A 14,788-nucleotide genomic window follows, 5' to 3' on the forward strand; every position below is an offset into this window, starting at 1 on the left:
ATTACCTCAGCGGACAAGTAAATATGTATGTAGATGTTTGTAGATAAGTGTGCACATGACATACCCTTTACATCATGGATGTCGTAAAAATGATACTATACATAGGACATCAACCATGGACCATAAGTGTAAAACAACTAATTATCAGAAGACAAGACTGCTATTCGACCAACTGGAGAGAAGTAAAGAAGATCTTAAAATAAGGTCTTAAAATATCAGAAATGATAAATACACTTCAATCTAAACTGACTGTGACGTCTCTAGCATGTTTTTATAAATCTGCCTTGCATTTTATGTTCATGTGTATCTGTTCTGTAATTTCAAAACATTTTACTTTCTGATGACTTTCCTTAAAGAATAATATTTAGAGAATTACACACATCAGGTATGTACATCTCTGATGTGATAATATTGAGCTTATAATGATATTTTTAATTTCTTCTCAAACATTAGTAGTTTCCAATTAAGTCTAGATTTCAATGTAATATGCCCCTGACTTCAAACCTCCTATCATCCATTTTATCCAATTATTAAGTCCTTAGACTTGGTATAGACATCAACTGCTTCCTGCATACAAGAGGTTGACATATCCAACAAACTATAAACAAACTATATTTTGCAGGAATATCAATAATTAATTTCCAATAATTTGTAATTAAATTCAATAGATGATCTTACTTAGCTGACAGTTAGCTCCACCGTATCCTGGTTGACACTGGCATGTATAAGTATCTCCATTTCCCGGTGTACACTGCCCATTGTTCTGGCAAAGGTTTGGTGTGCAGGGATCCATATCATCTGTATTGGGTAACCACATCAGAGGAAAAAAAGGTGATGGGAAAATTAAATGAAATCATGATGATTTATGTACATGGTGTAAGAAGTACATGAATAATGTGCAGTTAAAGTGTAACCCTAACATGCTCCTGTGCATTCCTTGAATTCCTGTGTGATACTCACAATAGCAGCGTAAAGGCCAGAGATTAAAAGTATATGTATCAAGTGCTATACAGATGTTGCCTAGGTTCAGCATTTCTTTCTGTTTTAGTTAGATATACCAAGTTTTATTTTATCCCATGCAAGGAAGAACGTAAATTACATTTGTAAAAACAGCTAATGGATGTAGCAAACCCAAATTTCTCTGTCAGACTTTTTTTCGTTAAGTTAAGTGAACTTGTGTTCTCATCGCTATTTTAGGGGGAAGTTTCCTTTGGCATTGCCTCAAACCTCTAAACCATGAAACACACAAATGATTTAATCATAAAAGGTTGATGAAGTATTCTCACAATAAATCAATTAAAGGATATCCCAAGCATTATGAATATGAATTAAAAACAAGGTTGGCTAAAGTGATCCCTAAATATTCTCAGATAAACGGAATATTTCCCTTCTTAAAGGTCAAGTCCACCACCAGAAAAATGTTGATTTGAATCAATAGAGAAAAATCAGACAAGCACAATGCTGAAAATTTCATCAAAATCGGATGTAAAATAAGAAAGTTATGACATTTCAAAGTTTTGCTTATTTTTAACAAAATAGTTATATGAACGAGCCAGTTACAGCTTAATGAGAGAGTTGATGATGTCACTCACTCACTATTTCTTTTTTTTTATTGTTTGAATTATACAATATTTCAATTCTTATGAATTTGATAATTAGGACCTCCTTGCCTGAAGCACAGAATGTTAAAATAATGGAATTCCACATGTTCGGGAGGAATAAAACTTCTTTTCACATGACAAAGATGAGAAAATAGAAATATTTCATATTTCAAATAATACAATATAAAAGAAATAGTGAGTGAGTGATGTCATCACTTCCTCATTTGCATACAGACAAAGATGTACATATAACTGTTTTGTGAAATGAAGCAAAAATTTAAAATGTGATAACTTTCTTATTTTACATCCGATTTTGATGAAATTTTCAGTGTTTTGCTTGTTGAATTTTTCTCTTTTTATTCAAATCAAGTTTTTGTTGGGGTGGACTTGTCCTTTAATAGACAGCTACAAAAGTGATTGATTTGGCTAACTTGATTAGCTGGATATAAGAAATCAATTTTTATGGTGTCAAAAGGAAATTTTCAATTACTAAAAACAAATGTCTTTACCAAATTGGCAATTGACCCCCAAGTAACCTTCAGGGCAATCACAGTTGTAGGAAGTCACACTGAGGACCATGCAGGGTGCACCATTTTGACAGGGATCTGGATCACAAGGATCAACATCTGAAAAAACAACAACAACAAACCATCAATATTACTGGGTGATAGGCACTTGTAATCAATGTCAATAATGATAATGAAGATACACAGTAGTTGTCATACCCATGCTGATTCATGTTATTGTAATGCTCATTGTAGTTGGTCATTTCTACCTTGGTAAAGGTCAAAGTGACTACCACTTAATACATATTACATACCCTCTACACCTGGGTGGAGAAAGGAAAATAGAAATTGATAACCATAGGGAATTAGCGTTGGGTGTTAAGACATTCTTACACTGATGCTATTTTAAAGTTTGCAGTTTAGTGTCCTGATTGACATTTAAAAACTGATTGAAAAAAGAAATGGATTTTCTAAATACATTACCCATGTTAAAGAATGCCATATATTCACACGTTCAACTTTCACAGATTAGCCCAAATCACATATGATTGATAAAATCTTAAAGCATTCTACAATATCTCTATTCGAAACACACAACCCAGTCCTGAAGCAAGGAATGCTAGTAGATGTTTATTTATGAACTATTCTCAAAAGTATATGAGAAACCACAATAATAATGTAGATATCAAATTCTCTTCTTATTAAAAGTGAACTTAATTCACCTTGTTCACACTGTGTGCCCGAGTATCCATCCAAACATTGACAGGTATATTCCAGACCAGAAGTTACCAGACAGGCCGCTCCGTTTCGACAAGGGTTACTAGTACAAGGCAATTCTACAGAATACGGCAAAAGGGTACCAAATATGAGTACACATGCCAAGTGAATAATACTGGTAAAAATGAATTCATGAAGGCAATTCTACAGAACGAGGAAATCAAGTATGAGTTAATTTACAAATTAAAGGAAATACATGTACAGGGTTAAATGAAAGTGACAAACATGGTAATATATTTAGACCAAAACATAGATATCACACACATAGCCAGTTAAAATTCGCACTGATTCTCTCAAGATATCTGTCGCTGAAACTCATCATTTATTTGTCTTATAGTGAGTCTCATTGTAACACATGCAGTATATGAAACAAAATTTAGATTGCATTTCCGGTCACTTTACTTTGACTTTTTGAAGCACTAAATATTGGATTTTGGGCACAATTTATTCAGGGCTCCATTTTTCAAAAAATACCGCAGACACAGGTGACAATGGAACCTTACAGCTCAGATGTTTAAAATTCAAATTAAAGGTTAATAACCCATGCCTTTATCTCACCTATCTCACAGTTTGCACCCAAGAAACCGGTAGGACAGGTGCATTCGTACATCCCACCTGACAGGACACGACAGGCTCCCCCATTCTGACAGGGATTAGCAATAGCACACGGGTTGACCACTAGGATAGATAATAATGATAATAGTAATAAATCGATATTAATAATACTAATAATAACGATAATATTGAAATGATTAATAAGCAGTTTTTGTACAGCACGTATCACAATATGATCAAACATTTATCAAAGAAACTTGATAATGGATCCTTGATTGATCACAAAGATAAAATCTATTAATAGAATAACTAATGGATGTAAGGGACATATGGAATATGACAGTAGCACCTGAAAACCATTGTGGATTGCCAAGACGGAAGTTTGACAGACAACAGTATGATTAACGGCCATTAATGAATGATAAACAAGGAATCTATATGATGCATAGCAATTAAGACATTGTATTGAAACTCGGCTTTGAGAGTTGTGCAAGGTCGGTCTAATCGGATTGAATATTTCTTTTTAAAAATAGATGTAAATATGAAAATACATATTGAGGTTTATAGTAATTATCGATTTGTCATATTTTTGGCGGTTAAATATATTTTACATGATCTTGATCCTAAAAGGAACCTCCAAGTCCTAGTAGTTTATGTCAATTGGCTATGTCACGCCCTCAATTGCAATTAAGTGAAAGATGGGCGATTAAAAGCAGGACGAAGGTGAGCTGGAAAGTGGTTCATGAAATTTTCAAGGGTGTCTGTTACTACGATAACTGTTGTGTTAAACTGACTTTACCAGATAAAACATCTGACATGGTGTGGAAAGAAGTGGATTACACATTTTTTTTAAAGATACCTAACAATTTTTACAGTTAAAGCACTTCAAGAATCAGTACATACCTTCCAAGCAGTTAGTTCCAGCAAACCCAGCTGCACACTCACAGCGGAACGTATTAGCCTGGTTGATACAAGTGCCTCCATTGTAACAAGGTGAGGACCAACATGGGTTATCTGTACAATGGAGTGAAGAGTATGTGTTTTTAATTAAATAGGATATCCATTTGATTTGGGTCCTAGCGGCTTTTTTTTTATTTAAGCATGAGAAATTTGTTTACCGACCACCCTTTTTAAGTTTTTCTAAACTCATTCCGTTCCTCTCAAAGTCCTGCAAAGATATTCTACTTAATTTTATATCAATGGAAATCTTGGTGTTTTATCATGCAAAGAAACTAAATCTTCCCTTTTCATCAAACTTTTTAATAGTCAACTTATGGTGACAAGTTTAAGAGCAAATACAGCTATTAATTTTTTAAGTTCATGTGAATGATGGACTTACATGTTTGGCAGTTGCTACCAATGTGATCGTCTGGACAATCACATCTGTACTGGTCATTGATTGTTAAACATATCCCACCATTCTGACATGGCGAAGACCAACAAGGGGCAGCTATTGAGAAATAAAACAAATAAAGAACGTCAACATTTAGAATGAAAATGATAAGCATCCTAAAAAGTCATATTAAAGTACCACGATTACCAATGAGACCTATGGAAAGAACATACATTTTTGCAACAAATCAAGAAATTTGTACAATAAAACAAAGTTTGAAATTATATCATCCATGTAGCTGCTTTAGGGTATATATAACTTAATATTTAATTTTGATAGTTGCATGATTTTTTTTTTGGGGGGGATACGAAAACCAAAATAGGCTCTGAATACAATGACAAATTAATTACTGAAGTAACTAATGAATTAATAAAATTAAAAAAATGCCTGTAAGAGAAATGTGAAAGGAAACAGAAATTTACATTACAAGTTACAGCTAAGCTGCAAACAAAAAAAATAATCAATAAAGTAAATAAGAAATTGGAAGGGGTTAATCAAGATAAATTCTTGAAAGCAGCTTCATAGGGAAATAAGATTACATCAGAAAAAGTGAAAGATATATGAACTAATGAATATGAATGAGAAGTATCAATGTAGATTATATTTCATATTAATTTTAGCAAAAGACAACCCAGATATTAGTCACTAATGCCTGTGAATTACGTCTTGATTCAAAGTAAATTTCTCATTATGGTCTATAAAAAATTCTTTGGTTCACAACATAATGAATATATACATGGTTTATTACCAAACATATATTTGCAGTTTTAAAGAATAATAGATGTGATTGTAAATTGCTCCTACATGCAATTGAGTACATAAAAAGTCAATGAATGAGTAGAGTTTACCTTGTGCACAAGTGCTGCCAGTCCAGCCATTAGGGCATGTACATTGGTACGTTCCACCTGTATTGTAGCAGGCCCCTCCATTAAGACAGGGCGAGGATCCACATGGATGATCTGTTATGAAATAGATGAATAATAAAATTGAACACTACAACCCCATCTAATACATAAGAGTCCTCCCTTCATGACCATTCTGGCAATATACTTCGGCAAGATATTTATAATGATACCAAATCAAATGGGTCTATCAATGCTGGGCGATTTCATGTTATAATTTTATGACAACAAGTGCTATATTATTTACACGCTGATGTTGCAATCTTGCACATTCGTACAATTAAATTTAATAATCATAATAATTAGTTTTCTCTCTTACCTTCACATTAGATCTAATCTTATAAAAGAAATGTTTATTGAATAACATATATAATAATCCTAAGTATCAGTGGTGAAATATGGAAATCTTGAATTGAAGAAAATAACATGGAAACAATTGTCATTATAATCCCACAAAATCAAATCAACATGCAAAGATATAACTCTGACTATTTTTCTCTGTCAATATATCAATACAGATTGCAAAGGGTTATGGTTTACTTACATTCAGAGCATGTCTGTCCAATCCATACTGATGCACAGCTACACACATAATTAAAGCCACTCACTGTACAAACGCCTCCATTCTGGCAAGGTGATGTGTAGCATGGGTTATCTGTGCCGAAAGAAAACATTAAATATCAATCAGATATGTTTTAATCACCCATTCTATGCCTTTATGTCCATCTTGAAGCATAAATTATCTCAAATGAATAGAAAGCAACCTTTATTATTAATAACTAGACAAAGAAACAAATCATCTATTTGAATAAATTATCAATTTTTTGTTTCAAATTGTTACAAATAGGAATAACCCTTCTCTTTGGGATATTAAGATGTTCTCAACTTCCATTGGGAACTTATGATGAGAAGAATCTACAAAGAATTGAGGCCTATACCCTGCCTCCTTCTAAAATACCGACTAAACTAATAAAAACAAAACATTAATTCTAAAATGTCAAAAAAGCATATTTTGATCTGTAGATATAGCATCATACATTACATCGATTACCATATTCACAGAAGCTTGATCAAAGAGAAATAGGATTATTATGAGAAACGGAGCACTTAGAGACAAGTTCCACAACAGACAACCTTGATATCACTATAGTAGCAATAAATACGACAGTCAAAGCGCCACACAAAGGTAAATTAAGGATATTGAAATGTTTAGGATCTATAAAATGACCTATCATACATTGCAATAGTAGGCATCATTTTCTGGAATCATTCTATTTATCAATTTCATAATTTTGTATGCCATTTGTGTCCTTTATATTTGTATGGATATTATTTTTGTCAAAATATTTTATGCAAAAGTGGGAATAAATGAAAATGATCTCTATATTCACAGGTTGCTGCAACTATGTGAACATGTTTGAAATAATTGTGCAATGGTAGTTAAAGTGCTTACCAACGTTGCAGGTTGATCCAGTGAACGCATTGGATCCTTTAGTGTCCTTTATAATTATATGCATATTATTTTTTGTCAAAATATTATATGCAAAATCGGAAATAAATGAAAATGATATCTACATTCACATGTCGCTGCTAAATATGAGAGTATGTTTGAAATTATTGTGCAATGATTGTGAGAGTGCTTACCAACGTTGCAGGTTGATCCAATGAATGCATCCGGACACTGACAGGTGTAACCAGATCCTGCAGGGGAGCAGGTTCCTCCATTCAGACAAGGGCTGGTCACACAGGCAGTCGCTAGAGGGATAAAAGTCAGAGACAAACAATCATTAATACCTCACAAGGAGTGGAGAATGTGCCAAATGCCATGCAGATATGCCGTATCTTTGGTTTGGGGATTGGATTTCTGACAATAACAGTTTATTTCAAATGATAAATTATGTATAGATACTTTTTTTTAAGGATTATATTTCTCACAGTCATGCATGATTACTTTTTAATGATGAGTGTAGACATATCTAAATTTATATTTTCAGTCATGCATCCCCCCAAATGTAATATGCAATCAATATACTCTCAGGAGTGAAGAATGAACCATGAATTAGTGCAGGGCTCACTGAATCAGAAGATAGGGACAACTAATACCACATCCCTCTTAAAGACTAATATATCCTGAAACTTGTTGAGTTCTGTACATTTATATATAAAGGAATGTCCAACAATAGTAATTTTTACATTAGACCGTGTTTCATCAAAAAAATATCAATCACATCTATGAAAAACAACTTATAATAAATCCTTGTTTAACTATCTTCTAACAAATTGAAAGTCTATACATTATACTGAGAATATTGCAATATTGCCAATGTATTCATTGACTGATCTCAGCACATGTCATAAGAAATGTCATATGAAAAACCTTTTTCTATCAATATTGGTAGTTTCTATAACTTTCATTGATCGATGTCTCTCATTTTCAGTTAGAATAATGATATTTAATCAAAAGCAACACAGTATTTAAGGGACTATATATCTCTTATTGAGACGTTATTGCCCTACCTTGCTCACAGTCGTCCCCTATATATCCCTCTTGACAGACACATGTATAGTAAGTTATTTGGTTGATACAAGGAGCTTCGTTTTGACACGGATCCGGGGAACAAGCATCATTTGCTGGTTAAATGGTAAATATTCAATAAAGTTGAATGACAACATTTAAGACAATCACCCAAACTGACATTTCACAAAAGCATATAATAGAATCACAATGAAAATAAATAATGTCAAATATAACTGATGACTAATTTCAATGTATAAGATGCAATGAAGGTATACAATTACTAATTGTATAAGATGCAATATATATCGAAAAGAAAAAGAGAAGAGATAAAATTCTAAGGATTGAGAATAATGGCAAGCAAATTCACTAAAGGAACATGTCACATGACAATTACTACAAAGAACACAAATGGTGCACATGTCCACATATTTCATTATCTTTCTGGGTGAAAGAAGACAAATATATTATCATCATGAACAACTACAGCACTTTTCCAAAGCACTGACACAATAATAAAGTGTGGGCATTATCAAAGCCATAACAATTCTGTTTGCAGGTTGTCACTCATATTTTGAGCTAATGAGGGCTTTGCATTTTCAATAAACCTAATTGCAATCAATTCTAAATTCTCTTTACAAATCAATAATTAGTACATAAATTTTATCTGAAAAATGAAATTTATGCATTAAGTAGCAATCCAGCAACCATTTAAAGTTTCGAGTTAAGACCTAAAATATATATGTCTTTATTTTGGTATCAAACATTTAATTGAAATAAAAAAAATTTACAACTACCTTCTTAAATTCTTTGAATGAAAAAAAGGAAATCAAATAACGTTAGTTGAGATTGAGACTGTTTGTTTACCAATTTCACAGTTGTCACCGCTGTATCCATCTGGGCAGTCACAGAAATAACCAATTTGAAGGGAAAAGCACTGGCCTCTTTCACATGGGTTACTAATACATGCTCCAGGGGCTAAAATAGGACACATACAAGTTCAAAGATCAAAGGTCATCTATAAAATTGATATTTTAGAAATGCTTTAACAAGCACCCTACTTTATGGCTACTAAAAATATCTAGCGTCCTAGGAATACAGCTTCTGAGCTTGCACTAAATTTTCTAGTCCATTACGACCATCTAGCTGTAGAGACCAAGAAAATTCTCCCCTTTGTTTCATTTACACAATAAACTTAAATTTTCAAATTTGAGTATTTCTGCGGTTTTGTGCAAGAGGAATGTATTGACTAGACTGTTCAGAAAAATTGCAAGTTTCAGACTTGTAAAATGACCATAAATACTGAGACAGCAATCAGAATCAAGCAATTTCAGTTTCATCAAATATTGATAAAAATATCAAGTATGTAAGAAGATATCAAGTATGTATTTAAAAAAACATGTGTAATGTTTCTGCAGTACTGTAGAATGTCAATGAGAAGTCACCCAAGCAAGTATCAAACAATTTCTTTTTGTGTAATCGTGATAACAATCATCTACATGTATATGCTACTCATTAATATCCATAAATAATTTACTTACGTATCTCACAGTTGGTTCCTAGATAGTCTCCAATGCAATCACACTGGTATGAACCTGATCCTAAGTCACTACACGAGCCACCGTTCATACATGGGCTATTTGCACAAGCATCAACTGTTGATATAAAACATAATAAAAGATGGTGAATATACATTGATAATCAAAATGTCATCACAGTCATCATCATTATTATAATCATCATCATCATCATCACCATCATCATCATCATCATCATCATTTTGTTATCATCATCATTTTTATCATATCATCATCATCATCATAACCATCACCATCATTATCAACATCATGAACACCAGCATTATCATCGTCATCATCATCATATCTTAATCATTATCATCATCATCATCCTCATCATTACCATAATAATCATGATCAATATTCAAAATCATGTGCACTAGTATCTTCCTTGAATTGCAGATTTTAAAACAACGGATTGCTTCTAAGTAAAACAATTATGTATACTCACTTTCCTCACAGTTCGACCCTCTAAACCCAAAAGCACATTGGCAGCTATACGTTGAACCTGACACTGTGCAGAGGCCATTGTTTAGGCAGGGTTCAGATGAACAAGGAGCTAGAAAATAGATTATTGAAAAAAAACGATAAGAATAATGCAGTGTATGATGCCTGATCATCAGTCAATTATGAGATCAATTAATTAGTTTTAAGGATTAATTGGGCACGCGTCAGTGCTCTCAAAAGAGTACTAAACACAAAGCGAGACAAAGGAGAAATACATTCATGAATAATCTTAAATAATGTGTCCTAAAGCATTATGTGATTTACATCTTCTTTTAAGGAATGTTTATGTATTTACCTTCTAGATCTTATAAAGATATTATATGAAATTCAATGATATTGACTCAATTTTCGATGTCTCTCTTTTCAAATATATAACAGTAGGATATGATGCTAAGGGTTATGAGGTATATGAAACATTAGTTTGAAGTCATGCTACAAAGGGCTCTCATAAGTCACTGAGAGTCCTTAAACCGCTATCAAACTTTATACTTCCGCACCAAACCAGCTTTTATACCTACACATACCTACACAAAGGGATAGGTGATATAGTTTTTAGAAATAAAACTTAAACTTACTCATTTCACAGAATTCTCCCCTGTAGCCTGCTGGACAACTGCAGATAAAGTTGTTACTCGTTTCAAACGGAAAGCAAGTCCCACCATTTATACATGGAGTGCTGTCACAAGGATCCAATACTGTGGAAAAAGACAGAAAAACATCAAAATTGATCGTTCTTTTGTGTACTTGACTTGGAAGAGATCAATGTAATACTGGAAGATCCTCGTTTGAGACAAGTTGACATTACCACTGTATAGTTGGCTCCTTAATATTTACTTTTGCAAATTAATAAAAACGACCCTAGGGGTCCACGAACTAACCTGTCTCACAGAATGTCCCCACGATTCTCTCATTAGGACAAACACAAACGAAGTGGCTTCCGTCCTGGGCTTGCACACACGGTGCGTTGTTCTGACATGGGTTACTGTTACATGGTGCAGCTGTTAAATGATATTATATAATATTATAATAATTAAATAATATTATAGTAATAATTCAAAATTGACATAGCACCTATCAAAATTTCTCTAAGCGCTTTACATCACAAAACCTGACTACTTAACTTTAAACAAACTAAACTCAATTACTTATCCAATGAATTCCTTTAAGCGTTCTTTTTTTACGTGTTTGTTTAATTAGTATACTGTCACCAGTGAAATTCACTCGTAAATCATCTTTCGTGGTTAAGAACTGGTTTATTCTGTAGAATAAGTATGCTTTTGAATTATCTTTCAAGTTTTTAGTGTGTTTACTGTGTTTAATTTTGATAAGTAATGCTGTTAAGATGATAAAATAGGCAATTTGTTGACTCTAAATTACAAGAATGTTATGGATTGTTGAATATGAAACAATAATCACGTACATGTGCTCTTTCTTAATGTAGATAGCTACATCCAAATTGCCTTTAAGAAGACGTTTGTTCCATCACTTTCACAAAACAATAATTTACGTAATATCCATAACTCCTATTACTTCTGAATTTTCTACCGCTACTCATACAACTGCCTGAATACAATATAGGTAGTATTGTAGCTACAACAATGACAAATACAACTTTTTATACCTACTACTGCTATTACTACTACTTTTACTACAACGACTACTATTACTACTACTACTACTACTACTACTACTACTACTACTGCTATTACTACTACTTTTACTACGACTACTATTACTACTACTATTAAAGGTATTGTTTAACTTTTTGAGCAGCCGATTTAAAAAATTCTCAAACCAAGATGAAACATGTGTACAAGTGCATGTATTAGAACTGATAAACCCTGAAAACAACCATTATTGAGAATGAAAAGCTAAAACTACAAGGCAAACCCCGATTTTGTAAATGGGCGTCTTATAGACACCTAGATAGTACACATAAGTGTATGGGATGAAATTAAGATGGTGTTTCCGGTCACTTTATATTTCAATTTTTGAAGCACTAAATAATTATTTTCAAATGCAATTTTTTCTGGGCTTTATTTTTGTAACATATCACAGACACAGGTGACAAGTGTGACCTTCTCGCGCAGATTTTTTTAAATTCAAACCAATGTTAACCAATCACTTTAATATAAAACTACAAATACAAGTGGCACTACTTCTACTACTAGAATCCCCACTCTAAGTATTACTTGGATTCAATTCTTAGTCTTACTAATAAAACATGAACTAGTCATTTTTCTTGTAGGAGAAACCTACCTTCTTCGCAATTGGTTCCTTCATAGCCAACTGGACAATTGCACACATACTGGTATGCATTGTTAGCTCTAAAACAGTTCCCTCCATTCACACACGGAGAGCTTGCACAAGGATCCAACTCTGAAAATCAAATAATAAGGAAAAATATCAAAATGAGAACACTTTTATTTTAAGCACAGATTATCTAATGAAAATTTTGAAATTGCACTGCATGAGTTTGATCCAAACATAAGCCTATTTGATATCAAGACACCAAATGATTTCACATTCCACATTTTAATGCATTTTACTATGGTTTTTACTCTGTATTTAATTGTGCCAGCACCAACTTGTAAACATGATTTGTCCAGCTCTTGCTGTTTTTCATGTATGATTGTTAACATGTTTGACTATCAATAAAGACAATTTTTTAATTGAATTAAATTGAATTTGATAAATTTTCTTCATAAAAATGTAAGCCATTTTTTCATAATCGGAGACCACACCTAAGTAAAGAATACTGATTTAGCTGTGCTGGCCTCTCTGCATCTTACGAGTACCTTATTCGCAATGAGAAGCAATCTAAAATTGAGTGATAGGAGAATAAACTTTCTCAGTGTATTCTACAAAATAAATGTAAACACCCCAAATTGCATAGTGGCATAAAGGATACAATTACCCAAAAGGCCCTGTTACATACCTCCGTTCATACATCAAGATTCTAGTCTTACAACGCGTTGTGATTAATTTCATAGAAAGTAAAATTCTTAATATGATATAATTTGAAAATGAATCGAGCTATTGTAAATCTTTGTGTGAGACTGGACCATGAAGTTTCGACACATTTGGTATCCATTTTAGCTTTGAAGTAAATATTGATATGGAATCAGATGGCACTTTTAAACCTTAAATAGTAAGTGCGGGGACCTTTAAGGTAGTATGTCTAGTGCAAACTGTGACTGTAAAGCTATAATTGATCACAAGACTGACTTTAAAAATGTATGATACAGTGTTACATATATACGTATATTTCTACTGAAAATTATTGCATGCAAAAGGGAGTACCTGTTTCACAGTGCGTGCCTGAAAATCCATCCTTACAGAGACAAGCATAAACATAAGATGACTGACTCGCAACACAGGTTCCTTCATTTTGGCAGGGGCCGCTCACACATGGATCTAAAACTATATCGCAAAGAAAGGAGAGATTAATAAATCATAGTTCAAAATTTCCATGCAGTTAAGTATTGGAGCAGAAAACGGATGTACGAAGGTGCAGTGGCATGGAGAACTACTCCCTCTCATTTGTCTAAGTGAAAAAAATGGAGAAAAAAGAGGAGGAAATTGACAAATAAGAATATAGATAATACGTTTACTTTTATTCTGAAAGATATGAAGGCATCTCTAGATGAACTCTCCCTCTTTCAAATACCCTGGTGCTGCCAAGATGTGCATTACACCCATGACAACACGCAGCTACATTAACTGGTTTGGAATACACATACAGCACGCAGAAAAAATAAATGTTTATGTAAAAAAGTGTATAATGATAATAGATATCAAACATTTCCTCACTTGCCATCTATACATATTTAAAAAAATCATGGATTTTGTTGTTAACTAACTTTTTTGTTGTAGTGCCATTTTATTATGAATCAAGATAAACTTTACATGAAACATATATTCTAGACATGTCAATCGTACAAAGTAAAAAGATCTAAAATCATGTAACATAAAGTATTGTGATATTCATTGTATGATATGAGAAAATGTCAATGTTTAGAGAAGACATATACTTCTTTGGCATATTTAATACTTACGTGTTTGGCAGTTAGGACCTGTATATCCCAAGGCACATTGGCAGACGTAACTATAGACATTTGATAACCGGTAGCATGTTCCGCCATACAGACATGGTGAGCTTACACATGGATCAAGCTCTGAAAATCATCAAGAATTAGAACATACCATCAGGTACTAAATATTTGACCAGAGGGAAAGGTTTACACTTTTGATTTGTATTTTGTCACAGAATTCAAATCGTGTCGTTGTTCTTTTCATAATTACTCTTACTATCATGACTATTATGATCATTATTATAAGACAATCATCATTTCGTCATCACCATTTTTCATTATACAAAACAGCAAAACCTGATTCCATTAGGCTGTTCAGCTTATTATGCAAAGCTTTACTTAAAAACCTACATCCCTTTCT

At 32.9% G+C, this 14,788-nt stretch overlaps 1 protein-coding gene across 6 annotated transcripts in view; it reads right to left on the reverse strand.

Annotated features, from left to right (window-relative positions):
- Nucleotides 1-14,788, reverse strand: part of LOC121431380 (fibrillin-2-like) — a 66,825-nt gene that overhangs the window by 9,131 nt on the left and 42,906 nt on the right. For all 6 annotated transcript variants that reach the window (XM_041628927.1, XM_041628926.1, XM_041628925.1 and 3 more), the window contains 18 exons: nt 14,392-14,511; nt 13,637-13,756; nt 12,593-12,712; nt 11,212-11,331; nt 10,909-11,028; nt 10,278-10,385; nt 9,791-9,904; nt 9,117-9,227; nt 8,252-8,365; nt 7,379-7,489; nt 6,279-6,389; nt 5,681-5,791; nt 4,779-4,889; nt 4,343-4,453; nt 3,443-3,562; nt 2,830-2,943; nt 2,111-2,227; nt 679-798 (listed from right to left, as the gene is read on the reverse strand). In XM_041628927.1, the coding sequence (XP_041484861.1) occupies nt 679-798; nt 2,111-2,227; nt 2,830-2,943; nt 3,443-3,562; nt 4,343-4,453; nt 4,779-4,889; nt 5,681-5,791; nt 6,279-6,389; nt 7,379-7,489; nt 8,252-8,365; nt 9,117-9,227; nt 9,791-9,904; nt 10,278-10,385; nt 10,909-11,028; nt 11,212-11,331; nt 12,593-12,712; nt 13,637-13,756; nt 14,392-14,511 (2,073 nt within the window). The remainder of the gene's footprint in view (nt 1-678; nt 799-2,110; nt 2,228-2,829; nt 2,944-3,442; nt 3,563-4,342; nt 4,454-4,778; nt 4,890-5,680; nt 5,792-6,278; nt 6,390-7,378; nt 7,490-8,251; nt 8,366-9,116; nt 9,228-9,790; nt 9,905-10,277; nt 10,386-10,908; nt 11,029-11,211; nt 11,332-12,592; nt 12,713-13,636; nt 13,757-14,391; nt 14,512-14,788) is intronic.

The sequence above is a fragment of the Lytechinus variegatus genome, chromosome 17, assembly GCF_018143015.1.
Source record: "Lytechinus variegatus isolate NC3 chromosome 17, Lvar_3.0, whole genome shotgun sequence".
In the NCBI taxonomy this organism is placed as follows: domain Eukaryota; kingdom Metazoa; phylum Echinodermata; class Echinoidea; order Temnopleuroida; family Toxopneustidae; genus Lytechinus; species Lytechinus variegatus.